Source organism: Elgaria multicarinata, chromosome 5 (genome assembly GCF_023053635.1).
Source record: "Elgaria multicarinata webbii isolate HBS135686 ecotype San Diego chromosome 5, rElgMul1.1.pri, whole genome shotgun sequence".
Lineage (NCBI taxonomy): Eukaryota > Metazoa > Chordata > Lepidosauria > Squamata > Anguidae > Elgaria > Elgaria multicarinata.
In genome coordinates, this window is record NC_086175.1 from 110064887 (window position 1) to 110091363 (window position 26477).

General features: G+C 42.4%; 1 protein-coding gene across 1 annotated transcript in view; it reads left to right on the top strand.

Annotated features, from left to right (window-relative positions):
• The window catches only part of FLT1 (fms related receptor tyrosine kinase 1), a 161773-nt gene that overhangs the window by 73652 nt on the left and 61644 nt on the right, over positions 1–26477 (top strand). Inside the window, exons 12-14 of the mRNA XM_063127004.1 lie at positions 5070–5178; positions 17298–17591; positions 23086–23232. Of these exons, the coding sequence (XP_062983074.1) occupies positions 5070–5178; positions 17298–17591; positions 23086–23232 (550 nt within the window). The remainder of the gene's footprint in view (positions 1–5069; positions 5179–17297; positions 17592–23085; positions 23233–26477) is intronic.

A 26477-nucleotide genomic window follows, 5' to 3' on the forward strand; every position in this document is an offset into this window, starting at 1 on the left:
TTATCAATGTGCAAGTTGCCCCTCCCGTACTTTATGCCTGGGAAGAAGCAGCAGCACTTATGTACACTTCCTTTTTTATGCTTCCTGGTAGTGTATGATATTGCCCTATATGTATTTAGAGAGAAAGAGAAATGACAAAGGAGAGAAGGTGTTGCAGGTTAAGACTGTTCTCAACTTGGCTGAGACAAGTACATTTCAGAACAAAGGACTGGGTGGGGGTGTCAACATGTCACCCCACTGCCCATTCTTTAAACACACCCCATTTGTTCCACACCCATCTCCACCCAGCCAATCTCATCCCTAAACTCCCATCTTTAGAGAGACTAAGGGGGCTTCCAGACAAAGGGGGGCTAGCTCTCAGAAGGCATCGTGCAGCCCTTCTTCCTTAATGGATTTTCCATGATAAGAAAGAAGATGGACCAGATACAAAAGAGGGCAGGGCTCCTGCAGCTTTAACTGTTGTGACGAAGAGGGAATTTCACCAGGTGCTGCATATATACAAATGACACCTGCTGAAATTCCCTTTTCTATTCAACTGTTAAGGATACAGGAGTCCTGCCCTCCTTTCCGTATGGTCAACCTAATTTAGTTACTGCCATACGGCCACTGCTCCATGAAAGAAACTACAGGTGCATGTTTAGACAGAAAAAAGCCCTACAACTCCCAGCATGCACCAGCCAAGTGCTGACTGCAGTGTCAGTCCAAGGGCTGCCTCCTCACTGCTCTTGCTTTTGAGTAAGTGAGATCCATTGACTTCTGTGGGGAAAAGTAGCCCACCACATCTTTTGGGCTCATGAAGCACAATCCCATGGATTCAAAAATAATTCCCATGATACTCAATTGTACTTACTCTCAGGTAAATATTTATATTATAAGGTCATAAACTTAGTGCTTCAAGATTGCATACACCCTCTGGGCAGGGCAGAGCAGGGCGGGACAGGGGGCCACACCAGAAGTACAATGTGACTAACCACAGAAATCAAGGAACTTAAATATAGAATTAAGCATGAATGACAGGACAGCCTGTCTCCCTCCAGACGTTTTGGTCTTGAACTCCCATCAGCCTTCACCAGCATTGCCAATGGTGAGGGATAATGGGAGTTGTTGGCCAAATAGGGTGGCCACTTATGGACTGCCAAAAAAGAGAAAATGCATCACCAAAAAAGGAGAACACTAATTTGCCTGTGCTAATGCATATGGTTCTGATGCAAATTTGGAAATAATCAATATAAATTAAATATAAGTTCAAAGTACATCTCACCATTGTGTGGAAGACTGGGACCAGGTGACCTGGGTGCCTTGCTCAGTTTGCTGTCCAGGTGTTGATAGCTGGCTGGGGGATGCTGGGGGTTGTAGTCCAACACATCTGGAAGGTGCTAGGTTGAGGTAGGCTGATCTGACGGTTCTTTATCTTTGGACTGGGCAGCCCTTCAAACAGAGAATACCTTCAAAATAAAGGACAGGGAAATCCTTCAAACAGAGGGTTGTCCTCTGTAAAGGGGTCACATGGCTACCCTAAAACAACTGGAGGGCCACAAGTTGGCCAGCCCTGCCCAATTGGGATCGTATATTTTCCGTTTTTGCTTCAGGTGCTTCATTTGTTTATGCCTGGTCATATGTTCTAGTAAGGTTAAAACAATGCTTTGTACAATACAGTAAAGATTCATTTTAAGCTTGGGGTGGAGGTGGGAGAACATAGAATCAAAGAATTGTTGAGTTGGAAGGGACCACAAGGATCACCTAGTCCAACCCTCTGCAATGTGCAGGAAAACCAATTAAACCATCAGAGGTGGCTGTCCAGCCTCTTCTTAAAATCCTCCAGAGATGGAGAACCCACAGCTGCAATAGGTACACTGTTCCACTGTTGTACAGATCTTACCATCAGGAAGTTTTTCCTTATATTTAATCTGAATCTAAGGGCTTTGCTAGACGACGGAGTAGCCCGGTGCGAGGCCCGGCCCCTGTGTGTCCAGATGATGCACAGGGGATCCCGGGCTCAGGCAGGGGTAACCCTCCCTTGGCCCAGGATAACCGGCACCATTTGTGGCCTGGCATTTCCTGTGGTCTCAGGCTCAGCCCGAGACCACAGGCGTGTAGCCCATTCCGCCGCTTTCCCCGACTACCACATTTACTCGTGAGTAGCTGGGGAAAGTGGCAGATGGCGGTCAGCGCTCCACAGGAGAGCTGCGGCCATCAGGGCAGGGTGGGGAGATGGAGGGGAAATGGAGCCGGGGGGGATGGGGGGAAATGGAGCAGGGGGGATGGGAGAGGAAACGGAGCCAGGGGGAATGGGGGGGAAACGGAGCCAGGGGGGATCGCGGGCGGGGAAATCAGGGGCAGGGGGGGAGCGGGGAACCTTAAAGAAAAAAAAACAAAAACCAACCTACCTTTATCATTGGTGCGCTCCTGCACACATGGCCCTTTTAAACTTAAACAAAATGGCGGATGCGATGGGTCCTTCCTGCAGCCCGTTGCGACTTACGTGTAGACAGGGGCGACGGCCCTTGCTACTTTTAGCATGGGCTGGCCCCTCCCAACCAGATTCAAAGGTAGGTCTAGCAAGGCCCTAAGTAGCTGTAACATGCCCATTATTTTGGGTCCTAATTTTTGCGGCCATGGAAAATAGTACTTGACCATCTTCCCTGTGGCATCCTTTTATGAACCTGAACACATGCTAAGGTAGTAATGACGAACTGCTTTCTAACATGAGCAATTCCATTGAGCATTTTTTGCTTTTGCACTTTTGGAACTCCCTAAAATTCTTTGGCAGGCATCTGGGCGGTTTTACCAGCCTGGGTATTTCTTTTCAAATGTTTTCCTTTGATCAGAGCCGACTTCGTGAGTTTAGCTCTTCAAATAATTACAGGACTAGTTGGAACATTTTCATACAAGACACTGAAAAGCACCTTTGAGACTATTTGTGCCATATGTTTGAAGGTTGTTAATGTGGGATAGAAAGGATATCAAATGTACCTTCTTTTCAGTAGGGTTGGTGAAGCATGAGGGTTACAGACTGTGTTAAGCAGAAGTAATCCCCCACATATAAAATCAGCCTAAGAATTTCTGTGTGAATCTCTGCAAGGAGCAAGTCCGAAGGCGACATTAATCTTTTGAACAAATGTCTATGATTGCTCAGTTTTGTTTTTGTTTTGTTTTTCGTAGTAAGTGTCTCACTATATTGGAATTAGACTTGTGTAGGCAAGAGTCTACTTTGTTTATACCACAACAGACCAGTGTGATTCTAGCATGCCAGGGTAGCTTTGTCTTTTTGCAACTATAGACTTAAAACAGCTCTTCTCCTGCATGCTGGAAATGAAATTCTATACAGACATGATGCATTGAATCCTCACCCACAACTTGTTTCTCTTGACTCAAGCTGTGTTGTTTTTTGAGATGGCAGAAGAGGTATGGCTGAAATGTCACTTAAAATACCCCCTGGAAATATTGCCTAATAATGGAATCCCCATTCAGAGTTCCACGATGTATTTTGAAATGTTGGCAGGCCTCCACAATCAAAAAATAAAACAAAAATAGCACGCCCAGAAAAGCACAGAAGAGGGTGATCTTTTGGGTGTGATGTTGAAAGTCTTACGATAAAAAACAACAACACGCTTCTATTGTTGGCTACTTGCTCATCTGTCTGTGGTTAATCATAACAAAGGGTAAATTTTGGTTTATAAGGTCTAAACTACACAATATATTAAATACATAACACGCAGCTGAACCTGGTGATTTTATTTACCTTAGCACACAGAGTCCTGATCTGGGTTGGGACCACCCGTATATTGGCAGGGAAGTTTTAAGTCTTCCCCCCACCTAAAGTTAGTCCCCCTACACCATGGGGACTTTAAAAAGAGAGAAAAGGACCTATCATCAAGAGCAGCCTTCCCCAACCTGATGCCCTCCAGGTATTTTGGACTTCAACTCCCATCAGCCCCAGCTATCATGGCCAATGGTCAGGAAGCCTGGAGGGGCACCAGGTTGGGGAAGACTAATCAAGGGTATGTCTAGATGAGCAGTTCAAAGTATGTCACATGTTAGTCTCTAAGAGTTAGCAATATCATACACCAGATCTCTTTATGGTGGAAGGACTGTTCTCTACTCCCAACCACATTTTTTTCAGACAACTTATGATTCTTCTCCAGGATCTCCCACATCTCTGGATCTACACAATGGATATTGTAATACATAAGGGCACCGTTTTGCTTTAATCATCATCATCATCATCATCATCATCATCAAACTATACAGAAAACGTTCAGAAACTGGGCCAACCAAAATACATCCACACCAACATCCAGAAAGCGGTCATACTTAAATCATGCTCAATTGTCAGGAAATCCCTGGCAAAGCCCATCATGTCCGTCCTTCTAGAAAAACTGCATGAGTGAGAAAAGAGATAATCGTCATCACCTGGATGTCCTATATATTTCATAATGTCATAGATATTATGAAATGTAAAACAAAAACACGTTCTTAAAATACAATGTTTCACATCTCCCTCTGCCCCCAGTCAACTGAAAATTGCCCAAGATAAAGCCTACCCTCAACACTGTTCCTTTGTAACTGCATATTTTATCTAAAACGTGACATGCGAAAAGGAAGGGGTCAGGATGCTAAGAAGGCATGACTGCCCATTTTCTACTACTTTTTCACTCAGCAAATGAACCAGTTATAAATGGGAGCCAAGTCTTCCAATATTATCCTTGCCTACTTCTTTGGCTGACTGACTGACCCTGGGGCAATGAGCACGGACGGGCTCTCTGTGCCACACCTTACCTGTGGCAACCTGTCATCAACCCATTACAAGCAAGAGCTAAATTAATCTTAAGCCCTAATCCACATATTCAGAATGCAATGGCTCTGGTAATGTACGCGTCCTCCTGGGAATGTTCCTTCCTGTTGTTTTTCCATTCTTTCCATGGTGCTACATAGCAGCACCTCCTAGCTGCTACTCAGCCTTTTATTGAATGTAACAACTGAATCATATCAGTGCCAGCATTCGGGAGGATCAAGGAAATGCAATTGTCTCAATCATACAAGAACTAAAACTCTTCTTCCTTTCACAGACTGCAAGCATATTGGTTGTGGCGGAATCCAGGTCTTCCGGAATCTACAGCTGCCTTGCTTCCAATAAAGTGGGAAGTGACAAAAGAAGCATTAGTTATGTTGTCACAGGTGAGGTACAATTCATACAGTGTCAAATCACACCACTGTTGGATAGATTAAATGTTTACCTGCTTCTTTGTTGAGGAAATAGCCATGGTGGATGAAAATAACAGAATTTTCAGGGTGGTAATAGATGGACTGTTATAATACGTTGCAAATATACTAGACTGCGAATGGTCTACTCAGCACTAACATGCCTGTCGCCACACCTGTGAAACGTGGAGCTATATGTATTGCTGCTCATGTACTAGCAGGACCCACCTCTAGCGCAATGGGGAGCTAGCGGCTCCTGAAGCAACTAGAAATGAGCAGAAACACATGTTTCCAGATTGGGGTAGGTCGGCGTAACTCCCAGAAAATTCCAACGACCTGTCCTGTTCTGGAAATGAGAATTTCCACTCATTCCCAGGGTTGCTTTAGGAAGCGTTGGTTTCCTGTTACATTATCAGTTGGTCTCATGGGCACAACAGTACTAGCGGAGGCACAGCGGCAGTACTGGATACTACCCATTCTTTCTGCAATACTATTATTAGCTAAGATGCTGTAATATCACAGCATGTCTGCAAACATTGGGTTATAGCCAATGTTACACTAGTGGAAAAATGGCAAGAGTTGAAATTGTTCCAATAGTAGTTGCACAGCCGCTAGCAGAACAATTAACCCAAGCAATGCAAGCAATGTCTAGCAAAATGAAGTCATAAAGAATTCTGGAACAGCTTGTGAAATGGCTTGTGCAACCCTGTGCGGAACGCGTTGGGCAACATTTTGTGCAATGCCTTGTGTAATGTCTTGCAGAACATGTTGCACACATGAAATGAAAGTATTGGATGTGTCACTGGCGCAAGGATGAAAGCAGGATTTGCACAAGTGGTAGAAGCTTTGCACTAGCAGAATGACAACATTGGCTGCAAGCCATTATATCTGGATCAATCACATGGCTGGATCATTCATGTCTGTTCCGTACGCAGAAAGCTGTATGCCACAGAAAAGAGCCTTCGGTTCACGTGCCTCTTCCCCAGAAACCAAAAGCCTGTTGACCTCTTTCTATAGACAAACTCATCTGGTTCTCAAGATGGGCTGAACTAAGACATTTGTGGTGTGAGAAAAGCCATTGTGTGAATCCATTCTAATTTAAGTTAGTGTAATCAGCTAACCTTTTCTCCTTGCAGTCAACTGAAAAAATAAATGTTCTGATTTCTCAGCTCTAGCTGAGGAACAAAAAAGAAAAAAAAAGAAAAAGAAAGAAAGCATCTTTAAACTAATGCCAGCTCAAAATGCTGATGGCTGTGAACAAAAGGCCAGGATGCTAAAAAGGATTTCCTTTCAGTATATTCAAAATAGATACTTGGGGCTAGACTGATTGCTAGAAGTTTGTTAGCTTTCAAGTTTGTTCTCATTTGAAGTCTGGCTTAACTAGAAAATGGTAGGGAGGGGACAGGAACTTTTGCAGGGCAAGAAGACATTTCCTCCTATGGCCTTTTGCTAGTCTGTACTGTAAAGGGGTCCAGACATAAAATGTTGTGAGACGTGTGTGCGGAGCCTGATCACAGGACAGGCAGACCGTCCTACTCACGTTATGTGGTAGGCCAGCCTTCCTCACCCTAGTGCCTTCCAGATGTTTGGTACTACGATCTCCAGCATTCCTGTCCGTTGGCTAGCTGGGGCTGATGAGAGCTGAAGTCTAAAATATCTGCAGTCATCAGGGTGGCAATAACTGTGCTAGGCCCAATATAAGACGGGAGTGAACCAGGCTGCTGGAAGTCTTAAGGGTTCCTATGCATATCAGTTTGTAGGAAGTCAAGGAAGGAGAAGTTCAGCATCAACTAGTTTGGTGGGGGTTACCCAAATATTAAAATCATTTGGAAGTTGGTATTGGGTAATGTAAGGGAAATGACAGGGTATAGCCTACCATTTGATCTGGTAGTACATGGGAATTGAGCTCCTTTCAGCTTCAGGGCCAAATTCCATTCCAGAGGAGCTTTTGGGGACATCTTTCCAGTAGTGGGAGGAGCCAAAGGCAAAATGGGCACGGCCAAAAATACCAGAATGTTTTAGCTCAAAGCTCTTGCAGCCAGTAACTAAGCCTTACAAGAGGCACTGGGACCTTTCACAATAGGAAAAATACTGCAGGAAGCCACTGAATAATCAGTGCTTAGGAGAAGCAGTTGGGACCGTGGGGAATCCCTGGAGGGCCACTTTTAGCCCCTGGGACTGAGGGTCTGTACCACTGAGCTCGTGGCCTAGGGAAGACGGAGGTGCCAGCTCCAGGTTGGTTTCAGGGATGACAAGGCACACGTGGGAGGTGGACAGTTTGGGCTGCCCATTTATGTTCAATGACTCCTTTTCATCAGAGCCCTCTTATCATCAATGACTCATGTTGGGACAAAACACAAAAAGTAGCATCTGGACAGCTTTGGATCCCAGTGGAAATGTTTCAGGTTCACCTGCCTCAGATGGCCCTTGATTCCTCCATCCATTCCATAGTTTCCTGACATACAGCACAATCCTATGCGTATTTACTCATAAGTAAATTCTATGGTGTTCCATGGAACTTTCTCCCTAGAAAATGTGTTTAGGATTGCAACCATGGTTTATTAAATCAGCACTCTTCAAGCCTTTTCTTATCTAGGCATGCCTTTCCTGAATCTGTTACAGTGGACCCAATTTTAATTTGTTTACTTATTTCAGGGGTGGGCAACTTGTGGACCTCCAGATGTTTTTGTCTGTGACTTCCACCTTCCCTCACCATTGGCTATGCTGGCTGTGGAGAGCCAGAAGTTGACCACTCCTGTCTTATCTGTGTACTTCTTTTATCATCTTCCTGCTTCTCTTCCCACTGTGTGCTTTATTTAGTAGGGTGCCCCTTGAAAATATGGCATCCTACTGAATTCCATGTCTAATGGCATTACTGCTTTCACATGCAGCCAGGTGTCCTACTTTACAGAGGTCATTCTTCTATTGTGGAGAGCTGGCAGAGGACAGTCCTCTAATTGAAGGAGTCCTGAATTTGATGGGCTGTCCAGCCAAAGTTTGGGTTTAAGTCAAAGAACATGAGTGAGAACAGCATGGGCCTTGACATTGCCCGTCAAGGGTTGGTGTCTGGAGAGCAGACTGAGCAGGCACACACATCACCTGGTCAGTCTTCTCCACTAGATCAGAGGTATTTTATTTCTGTCAAAATTGAAGTTACTATTTCTAAATGTGCCCTTAAACATACACAGTGCCAGTGAGAGCCGGTGTGGTGTAGTGGCTAAGGTGTTGGTCTGGGAGTTGGGAGATCCAGGTTCTAGTCCCCACTCGGCCATGGAAACCCACTGGGTGACTTTGGGCCAGTCACAGACTCTCAGCCCAACGTACCTCACAGGGTGGTTGTTGTGAGGATAACATGGAGGGGAGGAGGATTATGTATGCCGCCTTGGGTTCCTTGGAGGAAAAAAGGCAGGATATAAATGATGATGATGATGATGATGATGATGATGATGATGATGATGATAATAATAATAATAATAATAATAATAATAATAATATAAATAATAATAGAAAAGAGATATCAGTATAAGCAACTATAGTTACATGCAACCCTCAGTTGTAGTTACACACAGCCCTAGCAGCCCTCAGCCCTGTAGGTAGCTGCTTTTTTGTGCTGTGCTCTGACATGGTGCCAATTCTATTGGAAAGAACCCTGCCATTGGGTCTGCCTGTATGGTTGTGTCATTGGAATGCAACCTTCATCTGCATGGGAGCACTTTATAGCTTCCGTACAACTGGGGGGTTACATCTGAAAGGCACCTGCATGTAGCTACAGTTGCTCATGTTTATATATGTTTTCAGTATATTCTGTTCATTTTTTTAAGGGACCTCATGATGTTCAAAGCCATCAAAGCCTCCCTAGTTATCTCTGAATGTCAAATGAATCTGTTCAGTCTCTTCCACACATGCCACCCCTTCAGTTTGATCCTTCCCCTATTTTTTGGGGTGTGTGTTTTGCTGGCACACAGCAGGGCCATGGGCGTGTTTGCAATTACTGAGGGTGAGACAGGAACAGCGTTGCCTTATCTCCTGGCTGACCAGTGTCACTAAAGGCATTTTATTTTGAGATTCCTGATGGTGCTTGGCAAAGATAAACAAAACCTTCCATCAGGAAACCTGGGAGCGATTTCCACAGGAAGTTTCAAATCACTAAAGTAAATAGAACGCTTTTACATCATTCCAGCCACTCATTATGTAGCTTGTCTCTGGCTTTAACAAATGCTATGAGGTGTTGGAAATCAGAAGTTCTCATTTTTAAAAAACAAAACAAAAGACTTGATAGGATTTCTTTCTTTCTTTTCAAATCAGCTTGTTTCTTATTTCTAAAAATATAATGGCTAGAAAGTTAAAGTAGCACGTCAAGTGAGATAGTACTTTTAACATTAAAAAGGTTAATCAGTTGCTACCAGTCATGATGGCTACATATCACCTCCAGTATCAGAGGCAGTATGCTGGGGAACATGAGTGGGAGGGGCCTATTGCACACGTCCTGCTTGCAGCCTTCCCACAGACAGCTTGTTGGCCACTTTGTGAACAAAATATTGGCCTAGAATATGAACCCTTACTCTGATCCAGCATGGTTCTTCTTATATTCTTACTCTGAAGTACAGTGTAGTACAGTTTGATTTAGAAACGTAATTTTGTGTATCCTTGACATTTAATTCACAATGACCTTACCTGTTCATTGCCTAAGTAACATTATATGCAAATACCTGTACATGTGCCTTAACTCAGGCAGAACCATGTGCAAGAAGCGGTAGCTTGCATGTTTGCAAATATATTAGGATAAAGCAACAGCATCCCAATAATAATAATAATAATAATAATAATAATAATAATAATAATAATTTTATTATCCGCCTCTCCCTCTGGATCAAGGCGGGGTACAACACAAATACAAACACAATAAAATACATATAACTAATTAAAATATTTAAAACTAATACATTATTAAAAGCAGTAAATTATTAAAAGGCATCTTAAAATTCAACTGGGTAGGCCTGCCGGAAAAGTTCGGTCTTTATGGCTTTCTTAAATTCCAGAAGACTGTTAAGTTGACGAATCTCTCCCAGCAAGCCATTCCACAAACTGGGAGAGGCAGAAGAAAAGGTCCTCTGGGTAATAGTTCTCAGCCTTGTTTTTGTTGGCTGGAGTAAATTCTTCCCAGAGGACCTGAGTGCGTGGGGCGGATTGTACGGGAGAAGGTGATCCCGCAGGTAACCGGGACCCAAACCATGTAGGGCTTTAAAGGTGATAACCAACACTTTATACTTCGCCTGGAAACTAATTGGCAGCCAGTGAAGAGATTTTAAAACTGGTGATAGCCATCCAGTCTCTGGTTAAGTACCTCCAGTGAAGGAGAACCCATCACCTCCCGAAGTAAGCTATTCCACTGCCGAACAGCCCTCACCAAGTGTCCCAATATTGGATACATCTAACCAGGGGATAAAGTAATCAAGCAAGTGGAAGAGAGAATTGAACAGTTCATAGAGTCCTGAAAGCTGAAAATGATCCATTAAGTTGCAGATATATACATTTAAGATGGTTACATAAACCAAATTGTATACACAAGTAAATGTGTATTCACATAGGAAATGTGTATTTAGGTCCAAAAGTAGAGCTAAAATAAATTTGTACCCCTCAAAAACACTCCTCTTTGGATTTTGATGGTGAATATTCTCTGGATGTAAAAGTGCTCTGCTAACAGTTTATGAATATTGCATAGTCAACATCATCATTTGACATCTGAAGATTTGCACTTTAGTAGGATTTACCAGTTTACCATATCTAACAGCTTGAAAGCAATAACAGTCAACATCTAAACATAAATCTGACATAGCAACATTTGTTTTTTACAAGATTTAGTAGATAACATACCATAGCAATCAATGCCTTTTCTTGTCTGAGAACTGGCATCCAGTAGCACTAAACATCCAATCAGTAGCTTCCTGTAGCAATCAGCTTTTCAAAAAGTTAGCATATTTTTATTTTTATTTTATTTTTTATATATTTAAAACATTTCTTGGCTCCCTTTCAGGGCAGCTTACAACAATAAATTACATAAAGACAGTTAAAATATTATAAGCAATAAAAACATAAACACAATAAAATAGCAATTAAAAACAATGAAAGCCAACAATAAAACCAGCAGGGAACAGCAATGGCAATAACAGCAATAACAGTACTCATCATGGCAAAATAAAATGTTTTCAAGGCCTTCTTAAAAGCCCGCAGGGATGGTGCATGGCGATCCTCCGTTGTGAGTTTGTTCCAAAGGTGTGGGGCCACCGCAGAGAAGGCCCTCTCCCATGTGATCACCCACCTACTTCCTCATTTATACCACCCTTCATCTTATTAGATTGATGGGCAGCAAAGACAAACAAGGAAACATTTGATAATATCGGACGTGCAGTAAGAATTAGTATTTGATTATACCTGATAGATGTCACACTATTGCCCCGCTCGTGCTCTTCGCTCCTCTGATGCCATGTTTCTCGCCTGCCCAAGGGTCTCTACTTCCCTTGCTCGGCTTCGTCCATTTTCTTCTGCTGCCCCTTATGCCTGGAACGCTCTTCCAGAACATTTGAGAACTACAAGTTCAATCGCAGCTTTTAAAGCTCAGCTAAAAACTTTTCTTTTTCCTAAAGCTTTTAAAACTTGATTTTGTTCTGACTTTATACTGCTAGTTTTACCCTACCCTGTACCTGTTTGGTGCATTCTCTTCCCCTCCTTATTGTTTTATTACGATTTTATTAGAATGTAAGCCTATGTGGCAGGGTGTTGCTATTTACTGTTTTACTCTGTACAGCACCATGTACATTGATGGTGCTATATAAATAAATAATAATAATAATATTAACTGTATTCATTCATTCAATGAATCTAAACAAATATCAGGTTTACATAAGAAGATAAGGAGAACCTTGCCAGATGTCCATCTAGTCCAGCATCCTTTTCCTATTATTATTATTATTATTATTATTATTATTATTATTATTATTATTATTATTATTATTATTGCTATTATTATTATTATTATTATTATTATTATTATTATTATTGCAAATCCTGTGTTTCCACAGGGGCTAGTAGGTCATTTAACATTTCTTGAAGTTTGAGGTCAAAAAGACATGATGTAAGATCTTTCTCTCTTTTCTGGTGTCCTTTCAGCTTTTTCTCCTCCGCTTCTCTTCCTCCTCCTCTATCACCAACCGACTTTTCTTCAGCCCCTTTCGCCACATTCTGTGCCTGTCCTTTCATTGGCCCAACACTCCAAGAGCTCGCAGGAGTAAGCATTATTACATGAGCATACACATACTATATCATATGTTACATTACATGCACGGTGTGGGACATACGCATTAACCTCCCCCTTTGCTTTATCCCTCTCCCTTCTCCCTTTCCAAGCTGTCCAAAGCTCAAGCTTTTTTTTTTTTGGAAGTTTCAAACTCTTCTGCACATCTATGCTGCTCAAGCTTTAGTTTAAAACAAAAATGAGCAAAATTGGTCTGGTAGATCTTGAGTAATATGTTTTATTATTACTACTACTACATTTATATCCCACCTTTTATTCCTTCAAGGACCCCTAGAGTGGCTTACACAATCTTCCTCCTTTCCAATTTATCCTAATAACAACCTTGTGAGGTAGGTTAGGCTGAGGCCATAGCTAGAGGTGATATCCCGGGGTGATCCCAGGGATCATCCTGGTGCATCCACATGATGCACAGGGGAGCCCGGGAACAGGGAGGGATAATCCCTCCCTTTCCCCAGGATCTTGTCCTATCCTTTGAGCCTGCTTTTTCCCTGGTCTTGGGCTGATCCCAAGACCGCGAAACGTGTGTGCGGGCATTGTGGTTTGTCCCGGCTCCTCGTGGTTACTCTTGAGGAGCTGGGACCACGCCCAACGAGGGTGGGGGGAGCGGGAAAAATTATTTAAAATAAAAAAACTTACCTTTGAGTGTATGAGCGTTTGTGCACTCTTCTCCTTTAAAAAAAACAAAAAACAAAATGGCGGGCGTGATGTCCTCTCCCTCTGAGGTCGTCACATGCTGCGTGTAAACAGTGGGGGAGATCTCACGATACAAATATCATAATATTCTCACCCCTCTGTTGCAGGCCTGAGAGTCAGTGACTGGCCCAAAATCCCCCCGTGAGCTTCCTGGCCAAGTGGGGACTAGAATATGGATCTCCCAAATCTCAGTCCAGCACTCTGTTCTTCATCTTCACCAACTAGCATTCGGTGGCATTATACTGCCTCTGAACCTGGAGGCATCTGGTTTTGGAAATTGAAGTTTCACCATCAAAATCCACATTTCAACATTTAGAAAGTACAGAAGATTCCAAATTCTTCCTAACCTTGATTGCACTTATGGGCTTGGATCCAACGTAATCCTTCCACCTGAGGAATGGAAATTGGTGGCAGAAAAAGATTTCCCTGTTCTCTCCTCCCATCTGCAGCACCCTTCATACAACCGAAATATACTCTGGAAGGTATCTCAACCCTCCAAATCAGATTTGGGGGTGCATAAGGGCTTCACAGAGTGGGAAGAGAGGATGGGATAGTCCCATTCTGCCAGCAATTTCCATTCCACTGGTGGAAGGATGATATTGACTCTAAACCCTAGTTACTGGTGCAAGGAAAGCTTTTTTTAGTTTTTGAAATATACTCAGTGTATGACAGAAAGAAAAGGTGGAATAGTAATATTGTAAAAACTAGGCATGTGCTCCGCTCCGATCAGAAGCGTAGAAGCAGGAGTGAATTGGCCTGCTCCGCCTTGCCCAGAGGCGGAGTAGAAGCAGACCGGGGACCCGTAGAAGCACGGCGAAGAGAAGCAGCCATACGCAGAGCGCTTCTCTTTTCGCGGACCGATCCGATCGCCATTTTGAAACATTTCGCCCATAGGATTGCATTGCGGAAAAGAAAGGGGGATAACTGTGTTATTTTTGAAGCTATCTTTCTGAAAATTCTTGTGCTTAGAGAGTCGTGGATGGGGGTCATTTTAAGCCTACTCTCAGCTCTCTGCGTAGTGCGGTTCGCGTGCTAGAATTTTTTAAAAAGTAGGGTAAAGGCGGGAAAAAGGTTACCTGTTTCGATTGCTGAGGGGCAGAGTCAACTCCCAGTCATGATCACATGATCCCAAAGTTGGAGGAGGGGATAGGTAAAATGGGTAACTTGGGATTCTGGGAACTTCTCTTTCTTAGTCTGAACGGACTTTTCCCAGTGTTTTTTAAAACAGTAGCCCCACCAAATGCACAAACACAACCTGAAATCATATACTAAGCCAATAATAAGAGAGCACTACTACCCACCCTAACTTTGGGGAACAACTGAAAAGATGTGGTGCAAGGGGATGAGCTCCCCTAGGGCATGCCATGTGGACGTGCCCTCACTCTCTCCTGTACTTGGAGGGCCATCAGAGCCCTCCAAAGAGAGCAACCCGGTGGAGCAATGCCTATCATGAGTTGAAGTGAGAGCTTTACTCCTTAGTAGAGCTCTTGTGGTGGAGCAATGGCTTTCATGAGTTGAACTGACAGCGTTGCTTCTTAAAAGACTGGTTCTTAGACAGGACCAGTTAAATTGGCCGATGATTCCCCCTCCCCTGGGCACGTCCCCCTATTGCTGGTAAAAGACAGATATAGCCTTTTTAAAAAAGTTATTCTTGTTGTTTATTCAGCAACACTGCTGCTTTTAATTCCACCCCTCCTTCGTTTATTTATTTATTTATTTATTTATTTATTCCATTTTATATGCATTACTGGCTTATCCTTGGCTCACTTCCTTATGCCCCCAGAAATGTCTGCTGCCTGCCTGCCTTCCCTCCCTCCTCCCCTGCCCGCCTCGCAGGGAGGTTGTGTGTGTCTGGCTTTGACTCAGGGGAGAAGTCCTTCCTGCGCTCACTTAGACTTTTTGAAGTTCCAAATCAATTTTTCAAGTGTGGAAGAAGATTAATAGGTTTATCTCTACTCCCCAATTCATGGCATGTTGGGATTTCCTTTGAAATGGCCCCATTGAGATGTCTGCAGGTTTAAGCCCCGCCAAAAAACAGGGGATGATGGGACTGCCTTGAGTCTTGGTGTGCATGTGTATCCCTGGATAAGCTATCGTGGTGGCGAGTTTGAGGTTTTTAACGTGCACATTGACGGAGCTATGGAAAGGGGTGTGAATGGGGTGTTGGATTTTCATAAATTCTCCAAAATTCAGGGGATGATGGGACTGCCTTGAGACTGGGCGTGCGTGTGTATCCCTGGATAAGCTATCATGGTGGTGAGTTTGAGGTTTTTAACGTGCACATTGACGGAGCTATCGAAAGGGGTGTGAATGGGGTGTTGGATTTTCATAAATTCCCCAAAAATCAGGGGATGATGGGACTGCCTTGAGTCTGGGCGTGCTTGTGTATCCTTGGATAACCTATCATGGTGGCGAGTTTGAGGTTTTTAACGTGCACATTGACAGAGCTATCGAAAGGGGTGTGAATGGGGTGTCCGATTTTCATAAATTCCCCCAAAATCAGGGGATGATGGGATTGCCTTGAGTCTTGGCCTGCATGTGTATACCTCCATGAGGTGTCATGGTGCCAAACTTGAGGTTTCTAACTTTCACAGAAAAAAAGTTGTATACTTTTTTAGCTTAATGCAAGCCTATGGGGGGGGAACGGAGCTCCGATCCGGATCCGGAGCTCTGAGCGGAGCGGAGCGGACATGGGCAGAGCAGGGGCGGAGCAAAGCAGCCCGATCCACAAATTGCAGATCTGGAAGAGAAGCGGAGCGGGGGGTCCGTGCACACCCCTAGTAAAAACCAATGAGAGATGTAGCTTCATTAACAGAGTATTGGCAGGGTTTACCTTGCTCAGGTTTTAGTTCTTTGTTTACAAATTTTTATATTATTATACATTCTTATTTATTACATTTCTATACCGCTCCATAGCCAAATCTCTCTGCATCTAGAGAGGGCTCTTTATCTTGCAATATTCCTGAGTAGTGAACAAAAGAAAAAGAATCAAGATGCAGAATAAAAAAATATTCAAAATTAAGTTATGCCAATAAGTCTTTGTCTATAAACTGACTGTTCGGTGCCAGACGTGGTGAGAATAACTATTAAGTACAATGTAAATTAAGTACAAATAAAGCAAGAAATAGTTGCATCATCAGACATTTGTCTTCCTATCCATACTTCTTAGGCCTCTATTAAAACTCTTGGAAGCCCTTCCTGGACGCAGCTCAGTGGTGTAGCACATGCTTTACGTGCAAGTCTCTGGTTCAGTCCCCAGCTGGAAAACCCTGAAACCCTGAAGGGGAGCTGCCTGTCCATGTGGTTAATACTAGGCTAGGTAGAGCAATGGTCTGATACAGAATAACGTAGGGTGACCATATGAAAAGGAGGACAGGGCTCCTGTATCTTTAACAGTTGTATTAAAAAGGGAATTTCAGGAAGTGTTATTTGTATATATGGAGAACCTGGTGAAATTTCCTCTTCATCACAACAGTTAAAGCTGCAGGTGCCCTGCCCTCTTTTAAATCTGGTCACAGTATAGCTGCAATATAGCTCCTGCAGCTTTAAGTGTTGTGATGAAGAGGAAATTTCACCAGGTGTGACATGCAGACAAATGACACCTGCTGAAATTCCCTTTTCTATGCAACTGTTAAAGACACAGGAGCCCTGTCCTCCTTTTCATATGGTCACCCTAGAATAACAGAGATTCCTATGTATAAATGAGCAGGCTTTGATCCTAGAGATCCTGGACATATTTGCTTAATGTTGTTTTCTACTGACTTGCCCAAACTGCAGTACTGTAATGGTTATTTATTTTATATCCTACCTGTCTTCCTTGACAGCACTCAGGGCAGCCTAGATAGAGCTTCCTGTCAGGCCCTTTCTACACCTAAGGCTTATCCCAGGAAAACGGAGGGATCATCCTTGCCTGCTTCCGGATCCCCTGTGTGGCATTTGAATGCACAGCAACGATCCCGGGATATAGGGCTGGTGTAGACATGCCCACTGTCTCAGAAAAAGCGGTGTGCTCTGGCATGTGGGAGAAGGTACTGGAAGAATTCCTTCACATTTTCCTATGAATAAAGAGTTTTGTTTTGCTTTTTGACAGACGTGCCCAATGGATTCCATATTAACTTAAAGAAAACACCCGTTGAAGGAGGAACCCTGGTGTTGTCCTGTTCAGCCAACAAGCTCCTATACAAAGACATCACCTGGTCATTGCCAAGGACAGTAAACAACAGCCAGACAAGAATAAAAAAGGCAGCCACTAAGGAGTATTCTGTTGACCTCAGCCTCACCATCAAGAACATTACGCTTGAACATTCAGGCACCTACTCCTGCCGAGCACGGAACATATACACTGGAGAAGAACAGCTTCAAAAGAAAGACGTTACAGTCAGAGGTGAGCACTGTGACAAAAAGGCTGTTTTCTCACGGAGCCGCACGTTTAAGAGCGCAAGGAATGACTGTACAACACAACACAATATAAACCATTAAAGGACTCAGTAAAAAAAAAAGTTCTCTCATATAATGTTGATTGATTACTTCTCTACACTTCCAAATATGAGAGGTTTGGACCTAGGAGGAGTAGCAATGCAAAAAAAGAGAGAGAGAAAAGAAACTAAACCAAACCCAAATAAAATAAAATAAAAAAGAAACCATCAAACCCCCAAACCTGGACTTCCAATTTGGCTCAGAAAGATCTATCCTGCTTTGACAAAGAGTTTGGGATTTGGAAGACTTCCCCACCTCCTGCGTGGCATTTTGTGTGTTATGTTGTATTGTTCTTTGCAGTCGCTCACCAAGTGCTAATGAAAAGCTTTGGACCCAACTTCTCTTCGGCTTTGATATTCGACCTCCTCCCAAGTGTCAAAGCTGCATAAACTGAAAACATTTTTTTAAAAAAAAAAATAGAAAAAACTGCTGGCTTTGGTCAACATTGGACATTTTATAAGTTAACTTTAAAGTGCAGAGTAAGCACAGCTCAGTTTGAGAGACTGACTGGACTATGGTATTTTTACTTTAATCTGCTCTTTGTGGATTTATAAATATTGCCTGCTGAGCAAGTTCTTATGCTTATTTATTTGAAATCATTTTTCTACACTAAATATATTAATCTTTTTTTAAAAAAAAATTCCAACTCTTCTCAGGGAAGGCTCTGAGGATTCAGAATAAGAAATAAAAATGTGGAAATAAGGCACAGCCCTCTTGTATTGTTTGCATGAATTAGAATATTTAAACCCACAGTTGAACCCTCTTTCTTTGAATACATAAATTAAGGGAGCTGTCCAAGTGGCGCTCCCTCTGTCTCCCTTTCAAATAAATTACAGTGCTACTGTTAAAAGTGTGTTGACATCAATGGGAAAACTCTTCCCTGATATTATAGTGGAGAAATGTGTAGTTGTTGTAACTATCTTAATAAAGAAGAATTGCCCACATCCACTCCTATTGACGAGGTTTCAGTCATCAGAGGAAAAAATGTTTAATGCATTTAAATTTAAATGGGATTTAACACGGGGATTTAAAAATGACTAAACTACTGATGGAGCATTAAAAGTAATTTATCATTACTTTAAGCATGTCTTGTCATTCTCTTTTGTGATTTTATTTCAAGGTATTTCTGTGTTATTATAAAATCTGTATAAGAAAGAAGTTACTATTTTTAATAGATCTGATAACTTTATTTTTTTACAATGCATATCTTTTATTCTATTTTGGAGGGGGTGTTTCATTTATGATTGATTATTATATAGAAATTTTAGCCAAGCATGTGGGGGATCACAATAGCGACGGCAAAAAAATAGGGAACAAAAGTGGCGTTGCTATTAAAATAGAGGGTTGACAACATGACAATTTCTTGGGCCTGAGAACTCACCCACCCATTTCCTCCTTGAAGGTAGCAGGACCGTGTCCCCCAGCCAAACTTGCCGTTCACGTGGGAATTGCTTTTGTCAAGTGTGAAAGGGTAAACAATAGCATTTCCCCCATCATGTCAGTTTTGTGGAGCCTAAAATGCTTCAAAAACAATTAGCTACCTGGAAGTTGTCAGGATAAAGAAAAGAATGATTGTTCTGATCTCAAAATGCCACCTATAGCCCCCTTGCATATAGTAGATCTGTTTTCAATACTACCCCTGACGGCTTCCAGAAACAATTTATATGCTTGCAAAAGGAAATTTCTGTGGCCGTTTTTAATATGGTTACAACAAAGCCAATCCAACTGTTGGTAACTGTATTCCAGTGACAGCAAAGCATACGTTGCTGTGTATTCTTGGAGGAAAACAGGAAAAGAGGCCCCATTCCTATAGACGTATGTGAAAAAAATACATTTTTTGGCAAGATGTGGGCTGCAAGGGCAGGACTTTATGAATTTGCCATAGGCTGAAAACCAGAGCTTAGGAGTTTGCAGAAGTTGATGAAAGTTGGATTCAACCCATGGTTTCTGGGCCAGCTCCCCAAGATGAATTGGAATAAGAGCCTGATTTACAAACTCATGCAGGGATTTTTAGAATATTCACCAATGGAATTAATTAAATAATGTTTTAGAGCATGTCTGAGGAGGCCTTTCCATAACTCAGAGTTGGCCAAAGCTTCAACAGCTGTGAACTGCAATGGTATAAATTAGCGTAAAACTCCTATCATCCACAGCCAGCCCAACACATTGGAGGGCACCAGGTTGGAGAAGGCTGGTATAAATTATTGCCATTGCATTGTTATCCATGTGGGAACGTGTAAAAGAAACTCAATCATATTATGTGAGGCAAAGGGCTTAGAGGGCATTCTCTGCATTGTGACTGGTGCGTCGCCCCCCTGCCAATATTGATTTCTGCACATGCACTGGAACGGAATGAGTTTTCTGGATGATTTATCATTCCCATATTTGATGTAGGGAATAGTAATTGTAAATTAAGCTTGTGTTTCCTTTTTTAAATGCATGTTAGAAGTTCAGATGCGTATTTTACTGACTCATGCTTGGTAATTGAATGATAATATAAATTGCCTCGTAAAGAGATACAAATGTTAAATTAAAAGAACTGCAAAAAAGGGAGTCTAGAAATGTTTAACTTTTTGTTTTTGTTGGTCATATTTATGAGGGTTGGGTATGTGTGTTTCTGTCTCAGGGTTAATTTACTTCTCTGTCTTCCTACTGAAGGCCTGGGATCTCTGGAGGGGTTTCTACCTTCTCTGTAGTTCCCATTCTGACCTTCTGTGGTCAGAGATTATACAATCCACCACAAACTTCTCCTGTACATGAGAGTTTATATAAATTCACTGTCGATTTTATGCAGAATTGGCCAAATGGTTGCAACTTCAATCAAAGAGAGATTTCTACCTAAGGCAAATGGGGAAAAAAAGGTTTAGCCAATCAGAAGTGCTTGGGAAAATCTTTGCCTATTAAATTCTTAAAACACAGAAGTGAGAACTAACCATCCATAACCAAGCATTTTAAAATCAGCGAGTTACAGCAATAGCCTTATTAAAAGTATGTGAAAAGTGATGCAACCTGATTTTTAAGTAACAAAGTGTTTCTCAATATGGAAAAATGTGTATGGCTATAAACCAATTAAAATTAATCAGAAATAATATACAGATTGTGTGACCTCTGGTTTTTTTTTCATGTTTTCACTCTTTGTCTCAAATTGTGCTGTTCTCTATAGTAATCCTATTGAACGCAAAGCTTACACATGTGGTCAGGTTCATCAGCTTCTGAAGGCAGACATATTTTCAAATACAACGTCTTCATAGATAACTAATTTGGAAGCAACAGAAATTAAAATAAATGGGCATCAAAATATGAACTTCCATGAGCCTCTCATGAAAAGTCAATGTGAAGGAGAAAAAATAGAGGTTTGTCCTGATAATTTTTGAAGGCATGCTCTGTAACCACACTTCATAGTGATAACTGTATGAGAAAAACAAGAACAAACAATGTGCTACTAGTTACACTGCACTGAGCAGTTTCTAACCCAGTGGGATACAATATGGGTGACACAAGATTTGACAAGAGAATGATTCTGTTCAGTAGTGGCAACTTGGGTGAGACCATAGCTCAGTGGTAGAGAACATGCTTTGCATATAAAAGGTCCACAGTTCGATCCCAGGCAGAGATAGGAAAAAAATCCTGCCTCAAACCCTGGAGAGCTGCTGCCAGTCAGTGTTGACAATACTGGACTAAATGTACCAATGGTCTGATTCAGTATAAGGCAGCTTCCTGTGTTGCTAAGTTTTTTTTATATTTTAGTGTTCTTTTGTTTTTAACAGGCCGTATATAAAATGATACAAGGAAGCTTACAAAAATGGTAGTTGTCTCAAATGATTGGTTTGCTGTGATTAGTGACAGAAAGACCCATCAGACCTTTTAGGAATCGGGCCCTCGTATAAAAAAGAGGAAATAACCACTGTAAAAATGAGACAAATGCTGACTTTGATCCCATCACAGTGGAGTGTATTATTGCCAAAATGAAAATAATCTGATGAGCATTTTATTCCACCAATAAGCATTCATTATTGTCACAGTAAGCATTCCTTTCTTGAAGAGACACCTGAAGAATGAACTAAACGCAGCCGAACTGGAAGTTCAGAGGAATCTACAGCCCTTTAAGGAATTTTTCAGGACTCCACTATCACATGTGCCACAAGTTATCTTCCTCAGATGCAGTTACATCATCAATGAATAGGAATGGGAAATTTGAGTGGAAATGGGTTGTATCACAACCATGTTCAAAACTGCTTAAAAGGATAGAAAACCAGGAATGATCAGGGGAATTGGGATTAAGGTAAAGAGAGTATTTGAAATTGTCAACCACTTTGCATGGCTGCAGATTTCAAACAGAAAAGCAAACCTTACTTTACCTCATTAGATTGGCAGAGATAATATTGCCATCAATTTGATTGTATGCTTGATTCACGTTGTACAGAATTAAAACGCTCAAAGCCTGAACATGCTGGATGGCTTTTTATTAAACACATTTGGTCCAGATGTATGACTTCAAGGGTGGAAAAATGGTAAAGGTAATCTGAGAACTGTATATGCTACACGATTCCCAAAATGCATCAAACATCTTCTCCAATCGAGTGACGGCTTCAGATTGCCATTGCCATGTCATGGTGTTCATTTGTTTTTAGCTATTTGATGTTCAACTAAACAAAAGCCCAAAGGCTTGATTATACACTGTAGTTTTGAAATGATGATTGCTTTTATATATTACAGAGCTTATGTGATCTAAACATGAGTTGCACAGTAAGCAATAATAATTCAAGCTGCATTCACAATACAAACAGATAGTACTCACTTGTACTTTTAGTTCAGTGACCCATTTGGTTTAATGATGAGAGCAAATTTTTCTATGACTACAACACATTCCCCCAACGTCTGGGAATATAATTCTGCATTCTTCATAGAGACTTTGGGTTGGATCCAGTTTTAGTCATACTCAGAGAAGACCCATTGAAATGAATGGAACTTGTTAGGCATGCTTAACTGAAGTCCTATTGATTTCAACAGGCCTACTCTAAGCATGACTAAATCTGGATCCAACCCATTGCCTCTAAATTGGAACCAAAGCACCAATGGTCTCTTGCTTTCTTGGATCATTTTTCTTGTCCTGCCTATTATTATTACTAATTAGTTATAGACAACCTTGTCTAAAGAAGGAAGATCTCTTAGGTGGCTATTTTCTATATACCAAGTGAAACAACATGGACAGCAACAAGCAACATCACTTTATTGGTTTTGTATCTCTCATTTTCTTGGCCCAATATGGCAACCATTCTTTACCTCAAATAACTGGGAAACTGTAGCATGTATAAGACAAATTGAGAAAGCCTAGGACAAGCAATTAAAAAAATGTCACAGCTGTAGAAAGGTACTAACTGATCTGTCAATGTGTTTTATAGCTCAGGAAGCACCGTACCTCCTTCGGAACCTCACTGATCAGGTTGTCAACACCAGTCACTCTGTTAGTCTGGAGTGCCATGTTCATGGTGTGCCAGAGCCTCAGATATCCTGGTATAAAAACAACGAACAGATACAGCAAGAACCAGGTGAGTGCAATACTCGCCATCATTTATTCCTATATACCATGTAATGTGGTCCCAACATTGTAATTCAAATATCACTATTTTAACAATACTTAGAGCCAGGTGGCTGCCCCCTACAGCAACCTGAGTGGCTTTGCGAGAGATAACTAATGGCCAGATGGAAGCTTCACTCATTCCTATTTTGGTGCCATGAGTTCATTTCAACCATAGAGCCAACTAAGATGTTGCTGGCTGAAATATAACCAGGTCCTCAAACATTTTGAGAGAGTGCTGTAGGTGTTTTCACAAAATGGCAGCCATGATGGTGGTGGGGACTTTCCCATTTATAACATGGTTGCCATGGTAGAATGGCTGGTCAACAAAACACTCATTTTCTAGAAAGCAAATTGGTGAAACTAAAAGAAAAGTACCTTGACCATGACTCAAAGTACAAGGCAGAGGTGAGGGCTGAGCTCCAAAATACAAAAACACTCTTTTAAAGCCGAATAAGGACGGCACTGGAGGGCATCACTTCGCTTTGCAGCATACTAGCCTCCCAGTTTTAAAATATATATTTTAAAATACCAAGAAATAAAATAATCAGCACTTCATTTGGCCTAGGAATAGAGCTTCACTTAGCCTAGGGATAGAGCTGGCTTGAAATTCAGCACAGTGACAATAGCACCAAGCTAACCATTGTTGATCCAAATCCCCATGCTAAAAAAAGATGGATCTGTTTTATTTTTATTTAGCCGCTTTTTACCCCGCCCTTCAAAGACAATTTTCCAGGGTGGCTTGCAGAGAACAAATGTTGAGGTACTTCCTGCTTCACTTCCTGTGCTGGCCCTTCTCCAATCACTGGAGGAACTGCCATCGGGAAGTGCCTTAAAGGTACTGCAAGACTCTCTAGATCTCACGGGTTCTTGGCAGGCACATGTCCAAAGAACGACCCAGTAAAAGAAACACAACAACCTCCATAAGTCTTGTAGTTATCCCAAAACCATAATTAGGGCTGCTGCCTCAGAACCCCTCTCAATTTTGCATGGCAGAGTTGTCTTAAAGGAAGCGGTGTGTGTGTGTGTGTGTGTGTGTGTGTGTGTGTGTGTGTGTGTGTGTGTGTTTTAGGTAGAATAGTACAACTTGGTTCCCCTGCAAAACTGTGTCAGGGATTTGGGACCAATTTACTGAGAGAATGAGTCCCCTGACTTCGGGTCAGAAACTTAGTGCTCATGGAGAACTAGCATATCAGCGACAAGGATTCTAGCCTAGTCTTTCCCCTCATATGCTAGTTTTCTTGGAGCGGGAAGGATGCGTGTGGGTTTTTTTTTATTGTTTGTTGTTTTTATGTGAGGAAGCATTCAAACAATCCTCACTGACATTTGAAGTAAAACAGCCCCAAGATTTTTGGGCAAAGGATTAGCAATTAGAGTGGAAATAAGCCAATGTGGCATTTTGACAGTCTTCCATAAAAAGTGGGGACAGAATTAGATGGCTGCATCCCACTTGTCAAGTTTAGGATGTTTATCGGCAGCCATGTAAACTTCTACTGAGGAGCGGGCTTTGAGTTATCCTACCATTACTGTTAGGGTGACCAACTGTCAGGATTTCCCTGGATTTGTCCAGGTTCTTATTCTATCCTGGATGTCGGGGGGAATTTCTGTAATTTTCTATAATGTCCAGGAATGACACACTTTTCCTTTTAAGGCCACCGTTAGAATGGCGGGGGAATGATGCGCTTTCTGAAGGCCCCGGAAAGTGTGCATTCCCGCCCCGCCCCCACTGGGTGCCCTCTTGTTTGGTTTCCCAAATTTAGTCACTGTAATTACTATGACACACATAAGAGATGGGGCCATTGTGACTGAGGCCAGGAATATATCGTTGTTGTTATTCATAGGACATCAGCAATGAGTATTGGGCTTTCTATGCGTGTTTTTATGGAAGGAAATGGCAATATTGAGATGTAGCATGGGGAGTGGTTTGCTACCACTTTGAAAAACATCTTCATTCTCTAAAATGATGGCCACATCTTCCCTGCAATGATTCTATGGCCAGATAGGAAAAGAGGAGAAACCAGCAACATCTGGAAGAGTCTTCTCATTACTCTTGTCCTTAGTGATGATCAGTGCCAAATATTTTGCCAATCCCCTGCCCATTCTTAGCCATTTACTGGCTCAAGCACTGCTTAAACTGGGGGTGTCAAATCTCAAGCCTGCAGGCCAAATCCTGCCCAACTGGGGTTCCATGCCCCCTTTCACTGACCCTAACCATTTTATTTGTTTATTTATTTAATTATTGCATTTATAGCCCGCCTTTTTTCTTCCAAGGAACCCAAGGCGGCGTACATAATCCTCCTCCTCTCCATGTTATCCTCACAATAGCAACCCTGTGAGGTAGGTTGGGCTGAGAGTCTGTGACTGGCCCAAAGTCACCCAGTGAGTTTCCATGGCCAAGTGGGGACTAGAACCCAGATCTCCCGACTCCCAGTCCAACACTTTAGCCACTACGCCGCATTTGGTGGTTTCCTGGCTTTTGCGCATTCTCCCGCCCCCATTTCAAAAAGGCTGAAATGCCTCTCCTCAGGCTGAATTACTGGCAATAAGAGCTTCAAGCAAAAATAGGCTGGTCTTTTGGTATTTCGCCCTGCTTCATTTGCCTTTGGCTCCTCCCAACACTGGAATGTGGCCCCTGAGAACTCCTCTGAAATTGAATTCACCCCTTGGCCTGAAGGAGGTTTGACACCCCAGGTTTAAACCGCCCCCATAGGCCAAAACATTTACATTTGTAGACTTTCCTGCTCCCTGCTTTCCCAGGTGGTGAGCAGTTCCAGGAGCAGCCGTTTCAAAGTCAGTTGGTTTGTGAGGAAAGAGTGCCGGAGTCTTTGGCCATTTTTGTAATATTTGATTGTTTGCAAAATATGTCGAGCAGGGGGAAGCAGGCACACGCCCTTGGACCGAGCGTGCTGGTCATAAAGTGACAGTAGTTTGCTCACAAGAAAACGATGTACCTTGAAGCCATTTGCAAAATCTCAGACTTGTCTCCTTTGTTGGCTCCATCCCAATTCTCAGTCAGGACTGGCAGCAGAAGTCAGCATGGGGGCGTGGGCAGCTGCTAGGGCTCAGGGGCACAGAAAGGCCCATCCCTGCCCATCTCTGCCCCCATCACAGCTGCTACCAGGGCCGGACTGCTGCTCATGCTCATCTTCTTTCCCCCTCCTAGCCCTGCTGGTGAAAAGACGTCCTTCAGCAGCCAGCCAGGCTAAACTTTTTTTT